The 20,672-nt window shown below is 39.2% G+C and overlaps 1 protein-coding gene across 1 annotated transcript in view; it reads right to left on the bottom strand.

Moving 5' to 3' along the window:
- Nucleotides 1-17,762, bottom strand: part of GNA12 (G protein subunit alpha 12) — a 1,157,089-nt gene extending 1,139,327 nt beyond the window's left edge. Inside the window, exon 1 of the mRNA XM_044089777.1 lies at nucleotides 16,824-17,762. Within this exon, the coding sequence (XP_043945712.1) occupies nucleotides 16,824-17,147 (324 nt within the window). The 5' untranslated portion in view covers nucleotides 17,148-17,762. The remainder of the gene's footprint in view (nucleotides 1-16,823) is intronic.
- Nucleotides 17,763-20,672: the final 2,910 nt, after the last annotated feature.

Raw genomic sequence — 20,672 nt, forward strand, 5'->3', positions numbered from 1 at the left:
CTCTAAACTATGGCCCGGAGAAAAACAGGGCTAAACTATGTAAATATCTCTCTTAACTACACACTAAATATAGACACTATTAACGCAATCAAGTGTAGAGAAATTAGACACACACCAAGTTATTATAAGTAAGACAAAGCACTCTCTAAATAACTAGGCCCAATACGAGGCCACTACAACTATAGTAAATAGTAAAGGCACCAAGGGAAAGTTGAAGTAGAAAGGGCTTCAGTAGCTATATAAATGCCAAGTAAATATAAGAAAAAAACTTGCGAAAAGCGATTATTTTCTCAAAAAAGGCTAGAGTGAACTGGAACCACCGAGATCCGTGCCGCAGCAAATTAGAACAGAGGTAAATCCAGCAGTGCGTCATGGGATAACGGGGCTAGCACTCGAGCTACTGGTAAACCTTGAACTTTGCCAACAGCCATGTCGGAGCCGAAGAATCTGATCCAAACCCATCAGTGAAGAATGAACAGCGAGATTGAACAACTTCACATCTATCATCAGGCACAGGACATTTCATCATTTGCACATTTTAAATTTAAACGACGGAAACAATCTTAATGCCACATACATTTGGAATCAGTACACAGGTCCAACGCAAAAATTGTTCATAAGACTACATTTAAATGCTACACAAAGCCTAACCCTAAATGTGGAAGTACCCGACACTATATTTTAAGTGCCATAGTCTAGACGGGCAGTCCACATATTTACAAAATGTGTTCTGTACTACATATTCAAAATGCAGCCGGTTTTCATTTAATCTTCTGCCTGTACCTTATTAACACACTGTTAGAAGTTCACCATAATAATAGTTACAAATCAACAATAAGCCCCAAACAAACAGGATACACAGCAGCCTTTGTAGACCGTCTAGAAACTTGCCCAGTCATCCACATATTTAAGATTTTATAAGGCAAAACCAGTTTCTCTGCAGCCAAAATAGTGATGACACTCAGCAGCTACCCTGATATGGGCTTGCTCCTCCCATCAAAATACTTTCATAACTAGTCCCCATGATGGGAGAATGAATGAGTAAAGCAGTGAGACTGGAGTTCTAGGAACCATTTTCTCTTGATGAGGCAAGCACTTTCTAAAAGTTGTACTGAACCACTTTTTGTACGTGAAAAAAGATACAAAATGCATTAAAATATCAAATATCCATTTATCAATTAAACACGTACAATTAAAAACTCAACTGGAGGACTATGAAATTAACGTCTTTGTTTTTACATGTCATGCATTTTATAATCATTCCAGGATGAAATGATACTATTTTTAAATAAAAAAAAACTCCCATTTGAAACTTTCTCCCAGCTCAAAAACTATGCATGGAAAGAACTCAGATGACATTCATTTGGGGAGGGCAAAGTTCATGACTCTCAACCTTTTAGTACAAGAATCTAGGGCAAAGGCCCAAAAATAGGGACAAATTTAAAATAAACTGTCAAACTTCAGAGTTCCAACTAATTTATGTTTACAGTTAATTTAAATGCTCTATTTGATCCATGACAGTAAGCTCAAGTATCAAAGTGTTGAATATTTTTGCCTGAAGATACAAGAATTTCAAAAGACAATGCCCCTTCTAGTTTCAGTTGTTTCCTCGTCCATATTAAAGCTGTGATTTCCCAGTATATAAAGCAGTTAACAATAAACTGGGGGGAGGACATAGCCTAGTACCTACCTATGAACCTATTGGCCCAAGGGCCTACGTAAAGCCTAGCCAACAAGATTCCCTGGCTTACGCCACCCAAGAAAGTTAATTTTCCTGTGCCACTGTCGAGCAGACACACGGACGTGATCCCTGGGGTGTATTTCCTATTTCCATCCACTCATCAAGATTTTTCTTGAAGAGTGCTAATGAAGAAGTTTGCTTGATATAGATGGGTAGCTTGTTCCAGAGTATGGGAAGTCTCTGGGACAGGAATCTATCCCTCCAGCATGTTCCGTTTATTGTGGTGACAAGGTTTAGGTCCCTAGAGCATGTAGCTTGAAGGGATTGGGATTTCTTTAGGTGTAGCATGTCCAACAGCTCTGGGTTTGACATAGCTTTATAGGTTAGGCAGAGATCACCTCGGAGTACGTGATATGCTACGGAGTAAAGCTGGAGTTTGAGGCGGTCAGTGTAAGGCATTTGTTTGAGGCCAGTAATCCTCTTTGTGAGGTATTTCTGTGGCTTTTCCAGCTGCTGCAGATGTCTTGTGGGGTACATTCCAAAAAGGGCATTGTACTCTATAATAGGTCTAATGAGTGTCGAGTAGAGGGGAACAATGACCTCTTTTTCCTGGATGAGAACCCTTTTATGATGAGTTGTGCCACGTAGAAGGAATTCCAAACTACTGTGGCGATGTGACTATCAAAAGGAGAGACTACTGTCCACCTGGGTCCCAAGGTCTCTTATCACACATTCGGTGTTAAGTAGACTGCTGCCTATGTGGTAGTTCATGGGTACAGAGATTTTACCAAAGGGGGTGACACTGCACTTTTTGGCATTGAGCTTGAGGCCATGGCTCTGACACTAGGCATCTGTCTCAGCGAGGCCCTTCTGTAGGATGCCCACATCATTTGGGGACTAGACTATGGCTCCTAGTTTGCAGTCATCTGCGAACTTCATTAGCCAGAGGCCTTCTGTGTTAGCATGTACTTCAGAGAAGTAGATACCTAACAGGAGAGGTCCCAGGACGGAACCCTGTGGTACTCCACTTGTCACTGCTTTGAGGTCAGATTTGGAGTCTGCAACTTTTACAGTGTGGGTTTTGTCAGTGAGCCAAGTTGGCAACCCATCTTGTGATGTAGGGATTTATACCTAGTTTAGCTATAATTCCAGAATGGGAGATGGTGTCAAAAGCCTTGGCGAGGTCAAAATAGGCCGTGTGAACCACCTTATCCTCATCTACGGCTTTGGTGACTGCCTCAAAGAAGTCGATCAGGTTCAGGAGGCATGATCTGCCTTTCACAAACCCGAACTGGGTGGGATCCAGAGTTTTGAGGTTACCAATGTCTGTTTAGGAGTTCCATAATGATACGTTCCATGGCCTTGCACACCAGGTTCGTCAGGGTAATAGGTCGATAGTTCCCGGGATCAGTGGTGGCGCCCCCTTTGTTGAGTAGGATAACTGTTGCTGTGCGCCATTCAGTGGGCACAAAGCCTGATGAGAGGCTATTACTGAACATGGTGCTTAAGTGGGGAGCCAGTTTGTTCTGAAGTTTGTGTAAAACGCAGCCTGGGATGTTGTCAGGTCCCACGGATGCTGTGTTTTTGGCTTGAGAGAGATTGCAGCTTTTACCTGTGTGTAGTTGTGACTACAGGGATTCTGCATTCTTCCTGTATAGATATGGGCCCTACGTGAAAGTAATTTCTGGTTATGAAACAAAGGCTTTCCTGAACAGAGGTTTCTGCACAATTGGCCTACTTCAGAAATCCTCTGCGAGTCAGTTAACATTCCAATTGCAGCCTACAATCTAATTTTATTACATTTCAGTATACAAGTCATTAAGTTTAATTTGGCTCTCCACAGCAAAGATAATGACAACCAAGTTATTAGCAAGATCTTAATCCCTTGTATTAGGACAGTGAAGACAAATCTTTAAATTGGTGATTTTATTTAATTTAAAATTATTCGACATGTGTTGACTGGGATAGCCCGACTGAGCAAAAGCCTTTTTTCAGCGGGGGCCCGGGGAGAAAAGCTCAACAATTAATACAAACAAATAGTATAACTAAAAGGTCCAAAGTATATAAACTAATTGTATAACTAGTATAACAAAGTGTACACACAAAGTACAAATGAGTCCCAAGTGGAAACATTTGTGCATCAGAAGTTATATACATTTGTTAAAAGTATTAGTAAAGCACAGCGTGTATTTAAGCAGTTATGCTAAGCTATACATGCAAACACACACTTGCAGTTTATGACTGTGTGCAAATCACTCAGATTTCAACTGATAAAAATATAAATTTTTCAGATATGCCAAGACAACAACACAATCTTCCAGCATCTGACAGAAAGTCAACAAGTACAATAGAACTAAAATGATACAACTGGACTGAACACTTGAATTATGTGCCCACTAGGTTTTCCAGGGACTGTACACAAAAAGCAATAATGCTATGCTTAGCAGAGAAGCATCCCTCTTAACCTCTTACTGCAAGAAATCTGGACAAAGCCTAAAATAATGGGGACAAACACAAAAAGGAACAGATTTTAATTATCATCATCAAACTCAGAAAGCTGCTAAAACAGGAACTGTTTGCATACAAAGTCTGAAACAAAAATGTATGCCATTATTTAAGGACTTCAGTCATTTACCAGAAAACAACATTACTTTATGAGGAATAGACCAAAAATATGAGGTAATCTGGACATTCTGTGAAAATCTGGACAGTTGAGAGGGTTGCTAAGGAGAAATAAAATTGCATCTGGAACTTGAACAGCTGAGACACAAAATATTACAATCTTGGGACAAAACCTACAAAACATTCCACCCTACTCTATAATATAATAAATTTGATCTTTAGAAAAAAAAACAGTAAAACAAAAAAACTAGAAATAACCACACAAGAATGAGGATGCATACCAGCTGATCAAAAAAACAGTAGCTTTTCATACATTCGCACAGCTAGATAAAATGCAGTGATAGAAAAATACTACCAATTTAGAGTAGCTCACCAGTCAAAACCAAGAAGAAAAGCAGTAACACAATAAAACACTTATTAAAAGCACTACAGAAATTTAGAAACCCCCCATAGATTCCTATCTGTGAGCATTGTGGTGGAAAACTCCCACACAAAATGTATTGTAAAAATCAACTACTGTGCTGATAAATACATCTTCAGACGGTGTAAAACAAAATTCACAAAATGAGTCATACAAATAGGCCAAACACAACACGGTAAACCCTGAACAGTGAAAATTCTGACACATTTATGTATACAGCATCACAAACAGGCTCGTCTCACGCTAGCAATCAAACCATGTTCCATCCCTTCTGGCTACATTCCATGAACCCATTTGCTCCTTTAGGATGAGTCCAATTCAATCCCAGGGTAATGTCTAACCAAGCCAGGAGTGAAAACCATTAAGTGCACGCTGGTTGTGACAGTTTTTATTTTTGTGTGTGTTTATTTATGAAGACAGTATCAAACACAATTAATAAGGCATATCTACAGATTGCATGTACCCAAAAAGTATCAGACTTTGTACCAAAGGATGTAAAGAACAGTAGTTAATATAGTAAACTGAATAAGTTTTATTCCCAGAGCTAAAGAGAACTAAGATTTTCCAATGTAACAGTACACAATTACTTCCAATTAAAGTTTTCCAGAGAATTCTACTAGAAAACCATAAAAATAACAAAAACAGAAGTATATGTGGTTAAGGGGCCAGGGAGTTACAAGTTATCATAGTGCTGAAAATCTGGAACTTATAAAACACTAATCATTAGCTAACAGGTTTCAGAACAGAAAACTGTGAAAGATCCAGTGTATGATATGTAAAAGTTCTAGTAAATGGAAAGAAAAAACAATATGAAAAATTAATCAGCCACACAGAGGGGTGATAACCCCATGCATTCCATACAAGAACTAATGAACTACAAAAATATAATGCAAAGGTGCATTAGAAAAGTTAGTTTACTATGTGTAGTTGTGCTCCTGTAAAAATACTAAACAGACTTAAAAAAATTACTACTTTGTGAACTTTGCTGTAGACAGTACAGGTGCCATTTGTAACAGGAAAGACAGTTTGATTTTGAGACACCGAGGATAAATATACATTCTGTGTGAAGCTAAAAGCTAATCTAATACAACATCCACTACACATTTCCACTGCCATCTCATGCCTCCTCAACTTGGAAATCCCATCTCAGTGTTTAAACAGGCTGGATGCGAAGACAGAATCAGTACAGGAGGGCTAGATTTTTGCACAGTCAAAGTAGACAAGCACTAGATGTGATGAACAGAAACATTACCTATCTCAGTTGTTGTTGTGTCTTTCGGCTTTTCCCGGTTAGGAGTCGCCAGAGTGGAACTCCGGTCTGCTAATGATTGGCAGTAAATTTTTACATGTCAGCTTGCTGGGCCTGATGCACAACTTTCAACGAAGGGACGCCCATTATCTATCTCAGTCTATTTACTTATTAAATAGATCAGTCCATTTAATTTCATCTAGTTTATCTGATGCATAGTGCCTTAGATCATAGTGTTGAGACTTCCCTCAAAAAAAAAAAAAAAGTCTTCCTATCCCGGCCTGTGATCCTCACCCAATTCACAACACTTCTTACATAACGTTCTACCACATCTCCAACATCTCCAATAATACTTATTTAACAATTTGTTTACAGGGAAAGTCTGGCAGTCAAGCAGCCCATTTTCAGCTTCACATGCACACACAATGAGGGCATCACAGGTTGACATCAAGATGTCAGACAGCTGGAAGCCAGTGCTTATAAAATCTTTGTGAGGTGTGACCAGCTTTAACTCGTTTTTATGTTGCAGCTCACATCAATGGAGTGACGTGCGTCTGGATAGCAGGTCATTCATTTATCCAGAGGCTCCATCATTGGGCCCAGGACAGGTTCAGAAGGTGGAATCAAGGTTTTTATGAGGTAATATGGTTTGGGGTTTCAGACATGCAATGGCACCAGCTCAGGCCAATGTTGCAGCAAGCAGTGAGACAAGGCAAGCTCCCTTACAGCTTGGTCTGCATTGTGGGGCAGAGGGACTAATCATATATGCCAGATTGCAATTCAAGGAACTGGTCAGGTTGATTAGGCAGAAGGTAAAACATATACATGAGTGCTGGCCACTGGCTATTATTTGCTAGTCAGAAGTAGTGCAGAGAAGGACGTGGAGAGGGACCAAGTACATTGAAGAAAGAGAATGAGACAGAGGCAATAATATTATGGGTAAGTTATCAAGGAAGTTAAGTGGGGTATACATTCCTCACCCTAGTATTCGAATCAAGTGGCCATATAGGTATAAAGGGAAAGGAGGGCATCTGTCAGAGAATGGCACACAGGTTTTTTATACAGAATTATAAGCAGGTTTAGCACAAGAGCACTTACACTTAGTGATAAAAAGATGTGCTTGCTGGAAGGGAGTAATAATCTTCCCTTCTGTGGAGGATGGCAGGAAAAATAAGGGAGGTCAAGGTAAGTCGGCGGGTGGACCTTCCACAGACCAAACAGCTCCAAGGTATTGTCGCCACTGAACTAACCAACTCACCAATGGCAGATTGTAAGGTGGCCTAAAGTAATTAAGTGAAATGTTATGCTGTGGCAACATTAATCGGAAGGGAGAGATATGGACAGTGCTGTCTGTTGCTCTGTAGTGTTTAGGGCACTAGTATGAATTAATGAAATGGCCTCCAAGAAATTCCTGCTTTGCACACATCTCCAAATAATTGGTATCAATTAGTAAGGGTCATTGGCAAAAACTGGCAATAAAACACATGGCTGCAGCCATTCAACCCACCCAATGTCCGTGTTTTTATTAAAATATAACATGAAGGTGCAAAAGGATAATGAATGGATACAAACATGACATGCAATGTATTGAACTGGTCATACAAGTATCGTACATGGTTAATATACCATATACATCAACAACTACAGGTAAAACTGCTTTGACAAATAATGGAAAAATGGCTGTCAGTTTAATTAAGGGACAAGGAACGTTGTACCATTCTCAGACAAAAGTTTTCCCAATTAGAAGCATGTTAAAAAATTCTCTACAAAAAAAGCAGCATTGCTGCGAATGTACTCCACCACCCATCTCCGGGGTAACAAGGCTAACTTGCAGCTTTAAAGAAAGCATTTCATGGAGGGGGCTTGAAATTAAAGCCAGAGAGTAAACAAAAACTGAAAGTCAAAACTGGGATTCAACAATTTGCCACACTGTAAGAGTCAGAGGCAAACTGACAATCAGTAGACTACAAATGAGCAAAGATTTATCTGTAATAAATCATTTCACTTTTGCATTTTGTTTTCTCAGCAACCCACTCCCTTTGCTTCTATGTTGTACATTCCTCAAATGTGATACTGCAGAAAGATAAAGTCTTTAAATGAATACTGCTCCCAAACAGTGGAGGCAGAGTACTTGCAATACCTGTTTTAGTTAAAAGTCAAACTACAGAAACAAGAAACCACTTTCATTTAACACATATTAAAAAGTGAGCGACTGTGGTAGAAGCCTGTACAACACTACTAAGCTAATCATATAATAAAAAAGGCTTAAGAGCTATCCAGAACTTCTTTCAGCTGTATAAAAAGCACTATAAATACCACTACACGTCAAACCTGGGAGGAGGAAACCACTGAATCTACCTGTCAAACAATATGTAAAACAGAAAATAACTTGCTCTGTGAAATTACTCTGGGGATGTGGCCATACGAAGGAAACTGGAAAGCAGCATAAATAACGCAATACTGAAAAATGTTACCAGCTGGAATTATATTTTGGCTTCTAAAATGGTACGTGAAAACCAGCATCTGCAAGCTACTCAAAATTCCATTAAAAAAAAAAAAAGTTTAAATTAGGATTTGGAACTCACACCTGAACAAACAGATATCTGGTGTGAAATGTTACTTGCTTCTCAAGTTTGTGCATGTCTGAAGTGACAGACAAGACAGAGAAGATTATGTGGCTAATTTGCATGTAAACACAAACACCGAAATTAAACAACTTCAAACATACTACATTGTTTTTAGGTAAGGCAAGGGTATGTGAGAAGAAACAATGTACTACTCCAATTCTAGCATGCACACATGCATACACTTGTTGTGATGCCCAACCAACGAAGGGACGCCCATTCAATGCACGTCTTTCGAAACTACACTCAAAATACAATTAGAAGGATGGTAATGCTCAACATGAGTAAGTTACTGGCTCTAAGCACAACACACGCCTATATTGTCTGCTTGAAGAAGAGCAAGTCAACAGACAGCTAATGAACTCTGCAAAACTGCACTGTATACACACTATAAAGCATTTCCTTTTACTGCAGGAGAAGAGGAAAAAAACTAAAATAACATAACTGCTTATACTTTTAATTCACAGCTATACATTTTTCATAAATTACTAGCATAGTCGACACAAAAGTAAAACATTCATTTTCTCATTACCTACTTAAAGTAAATTGGGATCGAGACACACAAAGCCTACCCAGACACTCAGAATGAAAGACAGACTCATAACTACACAGACAATTTGCAGGATTCCCCATTCACTTGAGAGGGGTATTTGAGAGAAAGCTAGAACCTAAAAACCCACACAGGACATGCAAAGCCTGTATAAAAGTGAGAACAAAACTGAAATAGTAACTGCTGTGAGGCAACACCACCAATCACTGCACTAATATTAGCAATAACTCACAGATGGGTAGATTTACCCACTGCTGGTGAGGTTTGGTCATAAAGGCAAAGCCCGAGTGACCAAACAAAGCTATCCTTGGGTAAATCAGCATTAACCACACCCAGCCGTGGGTTATTGCTATTATACAATTATACTATTTAAGAAAAAAATAGTTATTTTTTTCTTAAATAATATCCTTGAATAACGGAGCAGTGCTGCTCTTCCATATTCTTCCCCAGTATCCTGGGGTTTTCTTGACATACTGCTCATGCGTATGGGACTTCCGTTCCCAAGCTTATGCGGTACATCAGTGTACGTAAAGAAAGCAGTGGAAAAAAGAAGATCTCAGTTGCTTTTTTTTTTATTTTTAATTAAAAAAAATGAAGATTGAGAGACTTTCAACATACAGGAAAGACGGGATAGAGATTATTATCAGGTACATTTCTCTAGTTTTGCATAACGTACCCGATAATCCGTGTATTTTTCTCTGTCCAGTCTGTCTCATTCTTTTGAGGACTCCTGCTTTTGAAAGTTTTTTTTAAGAACCATCAGTGGCTGTAGGCAGAAGCAGGATCAGTCTTATCGAGTGCAAAAAAACTGTGTGAAGACAGATTTTTAAAAGCTGCTATTACTGTGCCATCATGCCAGTTGTAATTACATTCATTGCTGCAAAGCCCTCACAGTATGAGGATGTCATCTGGTTTGCAGAATACAGGAAAGTAGCAGCAGAAAAACATTGCTGTTCCTGCACAGTATTACAGGCACAAGATAAGCATAAGTGAACAGACTATGAATAACTGCTTTTTGTGCATGAAACCGGAAAGCAGTAACCAACACACCTTAAACTACTTCACAAACACTGAGCAGTCGGCAGGCAGTAAGCCCAGTGCAGACAGCTACCAGTCTGTGCATGCACTTCCCTTATTCATTATGTTCGCTGCATACTCACTTCCTTCAGGTCAGCACCAGATACTTACAGGAACATGTAAGGAGCAGAAATGAATGGGGTATTTTTGGTTCAGCATGGATATCTCAAAAAGATTCACAAAGGACTGAAAATTTTTCTGATGTTAAATTTGTGCCCACTAATGAGCATTCATGGCATGGAATTTAGCATTTCCATGGTAATTTCTGAACTACATAATCACAGCAAAACATTCAGCTGCACTTCAATCCAGGTCGCAATGTTCTTACAAACGTGTAAGTAGCATACCCAGCCACAAGAGAGGGACAGACACATGCATACGATACAGCTATACTCAAATGTTCTACTTGTACTCCCAGCACATAAAAAGCATACAAAACTCAGAGTCAATAATACCATCTGAAATTTAAAATCTGTGCCTTTGACGTGATTTCAAAATGGTCTAAATGCTAATAAAAAACTGGCGAGGTCTGAAAAAGGTTTCCTTAATAAAGCCCAAAATTGTAAAGCTTATGTTCACTCAAGCAAAGAAAGACCAAGATAAGTAACAAAACAAAAAGATATCAGCTGTCAAGTCCATTTTTTTCTTGCTTTCATACTTTAGTTATGTACTTACAATAATACAAGCAAAAGAAGATGCAACAGCAAAATGGCTTCCTTGCTCTTCACTGACAAGGGAAAGTCCAACTCAATGAAACAAAGTGCCAACAGGATAATCATGTGTTTGTTTTTGTCTCATCCATTGCAACGGATTTCCAGCAAACTCAGTCTTAAAAGCCTCTAAAAAGGTCATTCCCTAAGACTGTACAAATTCAAATACTTGCAGAGATAAAAATGGTCAAACCACTAGCTTGACAAACATGATACCAAATCCTTCATGTAGACAGACTCTGGTACAAGGTGGGACCCTGACAATCAAATCTTGTACAGAAACTAATATATCAAAACTGATGAGTACATGCTTACCAGATGCCAGCAGTAACTTCTAGTACTTTTAACCTCAACCACAAAATTAATGAGGTGGCAAAATCTCAGTGCACGAAAGTCAGTCCTATTTCTCAAGTCTCCTATCTAAGTGTGTAGAGTGTCCAGCAACTGACAACACATCTAGGAGTAGTTGAAGCATCAAACTACCCATGAATGTTGGGATATGTAAGAAAACTGAAACAGATGATGATCCACAAAGATGAAGAATATGCTAAATCAAAACAGAAGGCACCATCAGCAAGGAACCAAACAAGAAAGCCACACTCTGCAAGGTAATGATACAGGACTGGTGTGGCATTTAAGTACTGGGGGGGGGGTCCGATTATGGCATTCCACTTACCTACCAAGTTAAAATAAGATGAGAAAACTAATCAGTTTTCATTTTTCTTTGGACTCATTTTCTGTGTGATGAATGCCGATTTAGCAATCTTATACGCCTTAGTAATTGATGTACTACAATCTACCAAACAGCAATTCAAGGCTTTTGGACTCGTATTGCCATACAACTGAAATAAAATGCCTGTGCATAGAAGAGCCCTTTCCAGGAGTCATCCCATGTGAAGTTAAATACTTGTGTCCAGTCCAGAAAGCCTATCATCTTTTGAAAAGCAAGAAACAAAGAACATTACGGTAGCCCACACCATTCATTTAAAAAAATAAAGTGGCATGATTGTGCTTAACCACCCCCACTTGTAAAACTAGAAGTAGATAAAATTATCTTCCACTGTCCAGAACCTAGCTTTGCTAACAGAGATCTTGTCAACATATCGTTCTCCTGTGACCTCACTAACCATAGTGTGTTTGTGTCTAGAGGGAAACAAATTCATCTCAGCATGTTTGATGTATCATTCAGGCCATAAGCCAATTTTCTTCAGGACCTCATGTTCTGAGCACTGTGATGCACTACTTGTCACCACACTCTGAATGGATGCCACTTACTATTTTAGCCAACAACTGTCCACACTACCACCTTAAAAATCAACTCCCCATTTGTGGCACTGCGTTCAACACTGTGACAAAACAAGGTACTGCCAACACAGATAAGCTGAAATTTTGTAAATAAGTATAGGTCATTTGTGAATATCAAACTGATTTATACAAGATGTTTGTGTTACAAATGTATTAGAACTGTGGATCATACAAGAAGCTGGTGTTACAAATGCATTAGAACTGTATATCATAAGTATATCATACGGATTTGTACAGATATGCATGTTAAAAACGTATTTGTAAAGTGCTCGAGTTTGAAATGTATTCAGTGCGTTTACTGCAGAAAAAGAAATGTACATGCACTACTGTAACTGTTTAAAATGTATATGTTTTAACAGAAGAAACTAGAAGATATAACCTCAGACCAGCAAACTTTAGAAAAATATCTGAAATTAAACCACTTTATAGGATAGGCCACAAAGATGCTCTCAGTATTGTCCTTGGGGTGAACTAATTACTACTGTGGAAGCAGGGAGGTATGCAATTGCTTTATGACTTCCAGCACCTGCCAAAGATCGGAGCAAAAGCCCTTGCATCTGTATTTTTACAGGTAAGTGATAGGCCCTGACAGCTTCCAGCAATGGGTTTTGCAATGGGAACTAGAAGTCAGATGACCAGAAATGATGTCATTCTGCAAGCTATCCTAAGAGTAACATTTTAAATTATTTTGTGAGAAGTCTCTTGGTGAGACAGAGCATTCTGTATTCTGTCTTGGACCTGACAAGAACCACCATTCATCACATCATGTGCATTGCTCTATTAAGTAATTAGGGAAAAGTGATTCTCTTAGATTCAGTCAAGAATATAGTGAAGCTTAGTTTAGATATTGTTTTTCTTTATCAGAGCCTGTCCTGCAATGTTATGTTAAATATTTCCTGTGTTTTGAACACTGATGGCACTGTGAAAATACACTTAGTATTGTCTTGTTCTTTTATTATTAAATATATTTAAACATTTCAACGTGGCTGATCGAGACATTGAAGTTTTAAGAGTATTTGCATATTTATTTAGCGACACTGTGGGCCACCCCTAACAGCTGTGCTCTTGGTCGTATTACACAGCAAGGATTGGACACCCTTTAAGGGCCTTAAAGTAGCTGGCAAGGGGTTCTCATGGCAGTGGCAACTACCTTATAGTCAGGGCGAAAAGGGCATAGCTAGTAAACCTGTGCGAGCCTTTCCCAGGTATGTGTGTGTGATAATCAAACCTCAAAGTGTGTCAGCAAAGCACTGACTGGACAGAGAGAGTCCTAGAGGACTTTGCTTGGAGCCCTGGCTAAGGACTCGACCTCTACAGCTGTGCCAGTGAGGAGTCTTACTGGGGATCTGGAGAAAGAGGGAGAAACCAGCACCGGACTGACTGTTGTCTCTGTGTGCTCTTAAGGGAAATTGCACTCGATACAGACAACTGCATCTGGAAATACTGTGTGTGTGTGTGTGTGTGTACCCAGTTATCCTCCCAGTGAACGTCCGCCCACAGGTGCCAGCGTGAGAATTGAGGCTCCTTGATTACTGGCCCAGAGATGGAATATTCACATCACATACTGGTTGGCAGTGGTGGGTCGTCACAAACATCTTGTTTAAGTGCAGTTTTCATCCATAGCCCATCATTGAAACTATTTATACTACACAAAATGAAGCACTGGTTGTCACTGCAACTTGAATGCAAACTTTTTAAAAATAGCCAAGACTCAATTCCAAAGCTTCAGAACTATGTAATTGTTTAGAATTGGGCAAGCTCTCCATTAAACACATCAAAAACAAGATACAGATGTCTGTGCTGCCACAAAACTAAAAATTACTCCATGTAATTTTGCAGCTTTTTTACTATTCAAATCAATAATAAATTTGCAGTATCAACTAGATCCAACTACAAGGGTTGAACACTGTCATCACATATAAAAAGGTGTTTCATTTCCCAGCATGTCTCTCTCACCGCACTCACCTCACAAACCCTTAAACTCTTACACCTAGAACTCTGCCTTCCCCCATCATTCAAATTATCGCAGGCTATGTTTATATGGCCTTAGGTCCAATATCCACAGTGAGCTCTCCATAGAAAGACCACATTTGGTACTAGCACTAGGTTAAACAGCTGCTTCCGTCAGATGGAATCACCACCTAGTACACATACTCAATAGTACACATACTCAATAAACCTAACTACAACGCATCTAAACATTTCAAGACTATGTATATTCATGCTGCCATTGCTTTCTTCACAATGAATAATGCTAATCTACATAATTAACATTTGTACAATTCATACCTTTGGTTATCTAACAACACATTTAGTCATTCCTGTACCCAGTATGCTTTAGAAGTCACATATAAAACTCCATACCGCCTTGAACCAGTCACAGTAACAAAGAGTAAGGAGACTAAAATTACAAAGCAAATAAATAGAAATTAATACAGTATTGCAACTAAAGTGACAAACTAAAATCATAAAATTAAATGGCTCAAACCAAGTGAAAAACATAAAGCTTGCAATGCAGAACTCAATGTATCAAGCTATACAGAAAGAAATTAAATCAAATACATTTTCCTCCCACTTGTCAAAGAGAATCATGCCTGTCTTCTGATATTCACTAGGAAGTTTTCGACCTCCTGTGATATGCTTAAAAAACTAAATGGTGTTACTAATTCAGTCATCAGATCCATAAGGAGGTCAAAAAACAAAATTAAATGGGAAAAAAAAAAAAAAAAAGTTTCCCCACTGGTACACGTGACATTGTAAATTTGCACTCCCCCTGCCAATTCTTAATACGAGACTGCAGTAATCTTTGAAACAGAACATCCCTGGTTCGGTACTCTCAAGTACCAATGGACAATTTTACTCAAGCAGACTTTTGTCTTCACACCCACTTGCCATCTGCTTGGCTAGCTAAACCATGTAAACAATACACCATTTTAGTCAACTGCATTTTTAAACAAATACTAAAACAAAACAATCTTCTTACATTTAAGGATAGTCCAGAACGGTCTACTCCTACACAACCTTGTCTTTGCATAGAGCACTGATTAAATCTGACCAAGTTGCCTTAGACAACATTAACTCGAGTCCTACTAGCCATGATTTATTTTCAGGAAAGACTTGCTATGGTATTCAGAAGATGTAGTACTGATAAGCACCCAGCAATTACAAACCGAATATCCATGACCCAAGTCTAAGAAGGCACAAAGCATGTTCTACAGGTAATGACAGTCGTTGCACAAATAAGGATAACTTATTTAGTTAAACCCAGATGTACAGCACTATATGCATGCACAAGACGTGTGGACACCATCAAAGAACACCAACCTGCCTGTCAACAACTGAAAGCGCAGGCATTAACAGTAAAAAATACAAATATCAATTAGTCATGTTGTAAATAACAATGCATTTCTGTGTGGTGGCAGAATAGCACAACAGATTAAATATGCACACATTACAAACAAGATATCTCCTGTAATTGGTTGGTAATTTGGGGGAGGGGTTAATAACCCTTTAAGGTATATTCCACATTTTAAAGTTGCTTCAAGTCTGTCTACAAGTGATTAACATTACTGCCATTTGAAAAACTTGAAATCTTAATAAGGTTTTATTTTCAGGAGATACAATAATTTACTGCTCCAAGATGTGCATTAGCAAAACATGCCCCACCCCCCCAAAAAAAAAAACTCTCATCAGAACAGCAACCACCACTAGCATTTATCTTTTACAGTTATATCTGGTTAAACAAAATAAAATGACAAGTTGGTTTACCATTCAAGTCTTCTTCACTGCTTGTCACAGCCATTCCCAGGCTGACAGTCACTCAAAACAGCATGTGATGTTGGGGGGTGAAGGACAAAAATAGAGCATAAACTGGACACTAGGGGCCATCATTTGTCAGAAGGCTAGCACTCTCTTTAATCCTCAGCAGGCAGATTCTCTAGACCAAAATATCTTCTAGAGGTAATGAATGATCACCCTGAAGTATTACATCCTACATAACACAAGTTGCGTTAAACACAAAATCCAAGACAAATTCTGGAGAAAGAAAAGCACTTTGTCACGGCTAGAAACATGGTTATTATTGCTTATTAAATAGAGTTAAGTAAAGGACTCCCGGGTAAACACTAGGTTGGACAGAGTTATATGAGAAACTAAAAACAGGGACTGTACATCAAATGTTGGCTACATAAAACATCATCCCCTATACACACGCACTACATAGCCCACATCACAGTTTACAATCACTTAAGGCTACTAAGCTTGCTCTAACGTGAACTCCGAACTAATAATCAAACTGGTGTCCAGTTTCACACTAGGGGTACACCTGCTGTGAAACATTATGCACACCTTTCAAAAGTTAACATTGCAGCAAAACTCTTCGTTCTATTCACAAATACTAATGAAAAATGAAGTAAGCTACAAGTAATAACGTTACATTTTCCCAAGTGTCTAAACAGCACGTTGGTATCTTCTAAGAAGACACCTGCAACAATGAACGCGCCCTCTATTACTTCAGCTTTGTCTCTATTTTTAAAAGGTTAATAACTAGGATTGTACGTTAGAGTATTTAATAGAAAGTTGTACCTTAATTATGTTCTCGTAGATGGTGTCCCGAAACTCGTGTAACGCTTTCTGATCGAACTCCTTGCCGTGGATAATACGCATCTGCTTCAGGAAGGTCGACTTGCCGCTCTCCCCGGCCCCCAGGAGAAGTATTTTCACCAGTCGGCGGACAGCACGTCTCTCACGGCGTAACATAGCATCGATATCACGGCTCCGGCGGCGAGCCTCGCGCTCGGCGTTCCGATCCTGGCGACGCTCCTTTCTACCGCTCTGCTCTCCACTAGGACCTTCAGCCGCGTCAGCGGGCAGCAGACAGCGGCTGAGACTCCGCACCACGCCGGCCATAGTCAGCTTGGGGGTCAGCGGGAGCCGAACCCCGGCCGGCTACCTCCGGAGATTAGTTCACCGTATTGTCCAAAACCCAAAGAGAAAGTAAAGGAAGTAAACAGCCCGACACTGGCACTGCACTAATACTGTAAGGAACCCAAACGGTGTGTAATAATACGCTCAAACTATCCGGGGCTTAGTGGCGACATGCACACACTCCAGCGGGTATTTATCCCACGAAACAAGTTAGTCCCTTAGCAAACTTAGAACAACTGCCAAGGTGTCGCAGATGTGCTTTGACTTCCCAATGGTGTCCAGAGTCCCTCTACAGCCACTCCCTCCCTCAAGTTCCAGTTACCAGTCCCAGCACAGCACCTAAGTGGGTGTGAAAAACAAGTACAAAATCTCGATAATGTAATAAGGGACGAAACTTAAATCAGTTCCATGATCTCCATTTATACGCTGTAGGGATAGTTAGAAAATCGCCAACACACACCAAAGTACAGAAACTACTAAGTAATAAACACAATCTGTACGCCCTCCTGTGTTGTTCACCCGGTTCGCAGCGAGTATCTATTCCCACCCAAACACCTACGTTTCAGCCGAATGCTACGCCCCAAACCTCCAGCTCACTCTGAGACACGCCTCCTTCTTTCTCTACAGCGAGACCACCGCAGTAGCATCTGATCCCACCCCTAGCCACGCGGAGCTCTGTCTCCTAGGAAACCACGTCTCTGTAGAACACGAAATCCAGGATGGCTTATTCCAGTGATTATGCTAGTTGACTTTCCTCCAACGCACCAACAACATTCGTTCATCCGTCGTTTTTATTTCAGAATCCAGATAGGGGGCTATCGATCAACGAGAAGGGCAAAACAAACAACGGAGAAATCCAGAACAATGGATATTTTCACTTTAATAGTGTAGACTGAGAATAATTGTAGGAGTGGCCTATTACAGCAATGACTCGCTCAGGTTCTGGTTTGGTTTATTTTATGTATTATTTTTCACGTGCGAACATATGTAATATGTTAAGCGGCCACGAAGAATTAGTTTACTCCTGTATTAAAGGTAACTGTTGCGAGACAGGTTGGTGGATGTGAACTGGGAAAGGGTTTATGACTACTGTGCTTAAACTTATTTCTGTAATTGCTCTGGCTTCTATCCTGATATATTCCCATTCATAAAGGCGTGGGAAAATGGCTAGGAGGACAGATTCGTCCAGAATGAGTTTATTGCCCTCTGCTGTTGCTAGTCGCAATTTTCTGTTATCTTTCTTAGGTGGGTGGACTATACACCAGGGGCCTTTTTCAATACCGAACTGTTTACGAGATAGTAAACGGTTTGTAAATTTTCTTAAGGTATTATCATGATTATAAAGTATTAAATGTCTCATCTGAATGTATTAAGCTAAATACTAAGATTGCAAGACTGGCAAGTGGCAAGAAATGTTTAACTTTTTAAATAATTAACAGTCTTTACCTACAAGTATGCTACACCTACAAGTTTACTGAAGATTTTGTCAGTGTTTAATGTAAGCATATTTATCATGAAGAACCTTGCTACTTATTAACTTTAATCAGTTAAATACCTTCCTTTTCTGTGATTGAAAATCCCCGTGAACTAGCCCATGTGCTCTAACGACCTCTTACTCAGTTGGCCACTGTTTGTAGCAACAAACTTTTACTTCAAATGCCCTCACCAAGTATCTGTCAGCCCACCCTTTTGTGGTTCCAGGTATCCTTCAGTAGAATGGCACTCCACACTCTCTCTCCTTACCTCCCAGTCCCCATTGGTACCACAAGGCTCTAACCTTGGTCTCCTTCCTCTTTAACATTTTCAGCAACACTCCATATTTCTACACAACAGGCTACCTTAATACAATGAACAGATTATTTCACTCTCGTTTGCACATCTGAGAACATGGTGCATCTCCAAAAGATTTCAGGAAGCTTTAACAGCCACTGAAATATGGCTTCATAACTCACAACTTATGCTCTATCCAAAAAAGACCAAACTACTACTTTTATCCCCAGATCCCTCTCCCATGAAAAACAAAATTTAAAGTCTTCTCTCCTGATAATACTACCACTGAAGTCACTTATCATAAGAAACTATTAAAGATGATAGTGGATGATAGTCTTACATTTGACCTGCATATACAAAATTGCATAAGAAAAACTCATCAAAAGCTAGGGATGTTTTACAGAGCCAAAAACTTTCTCAGTGACGCAACTAAAACTACACTTGTCACTACTTATCTCCTCCCCACTCTTTTTTTATAGTGGTCCCATCCTTACTAATATCCATGTTTCAAAAAAATTAAGACTTGAACAATAGTATAACAAAGTTGCTAAATTTGCAGCAAATACCCCTTTCAGCACCACTGCACTGAAAAGTCTAAATTGGTTAGTAGTGCTACATCAACTAACATATACACAACTTCTTATCCCCTATAAAATTATCCAGCATCCATTTGCCTGTCCAGCAGTAAAAAACATTCTACACAACTGTGTTCCCAGTCGCTCATTGCGATCCAGTCACCAAAAACTGTCTACAAACCTAGCATATCTGCTGGACATTGTTTGTACTTGTACAAGGTTGCTATGGCCTGGAACTCCTTACCTGTATACATCAGGTGTATACCCTCCCTCCCATCTTTCAAAACCACTCTGAAAAACTTCATAGCTAAAATCTGGCTCTGTTCTTGCTCAAATCCAGGCAAACTAGATCCCTAAATGTGAACAGGTATCTTTTCATTCCTTATACTTCCTTACTGTCCCTTCTTCACTTACTTCCTTTCTGCTAATTCTTTTCCTTGACTTTCTCTCTAAATGTACCATAAGCCTGTTTTTCCCTCACTTCATACTGCAATTCCTATTTGTATTAGAGTAACTTACCTTTAATTTCTGTACAAACTGTCTGAAATTTCTCTAAATATTAAATGATTGTCATGCACCTTGTAACAATTTTTTTTACCAATGTTTTTATATTGTGTCTAATTTGTTATAATTATGTAAACTGCAAATGTTTTTCCATAGTTTGCTTTCATGTGTTTGTCACATTGAATTTTGCAACTGTTTGGATTGCATTATATTTTATGAACAAAATGTAAATAAAATAAAGATTTCCACAAACATGTTTTGAGTCCACCTTTTCAGATGCCCAGATTGGGCTATTTCTTATTAAAAACTAACATTTTGCAAGACAGAGCATGCCCTCAACTAGTGTAGAAGACATGTTTTCTCTTCATTACAAAAGTAATGTCCCATTATTGTAGAATTTTAATTATTTGCATTGTTTTGTATCACATTATGGTTTCAGGTGTGTATGATATTTTTCAAGAGTATTTAGAGAGAAGTGAGATTTTTTTCTTATAAAATGTCAGGAAATTTGCTGTTTTCTTTTTCAGAGCACGAGTGCTCAAATAACACCTCTCAGCTGCTATGATTTTGGCACTCAGGTTTATCCTTGCTCATCCTAATGTCGGACTTCTTTTTGATACAAACCTTATTAAATAAATGCACTAAGCCTATGCAGAGA

The sequence above is a fragment of the Protopterus annectens genome, chromosome 12.part0, assembly GCF_019279795.1.
Source record: "Protopterus annectens isolate FY-2018-M chromosome 12.part0, PAN1.0, whole genome shotgun sequence".
NCBI classification, from domain to species: Eukaryota; Metazoa; Chordata; order Ceratodontiformes; family Protopteridae; genus Protopterus; species Protopterus annectens.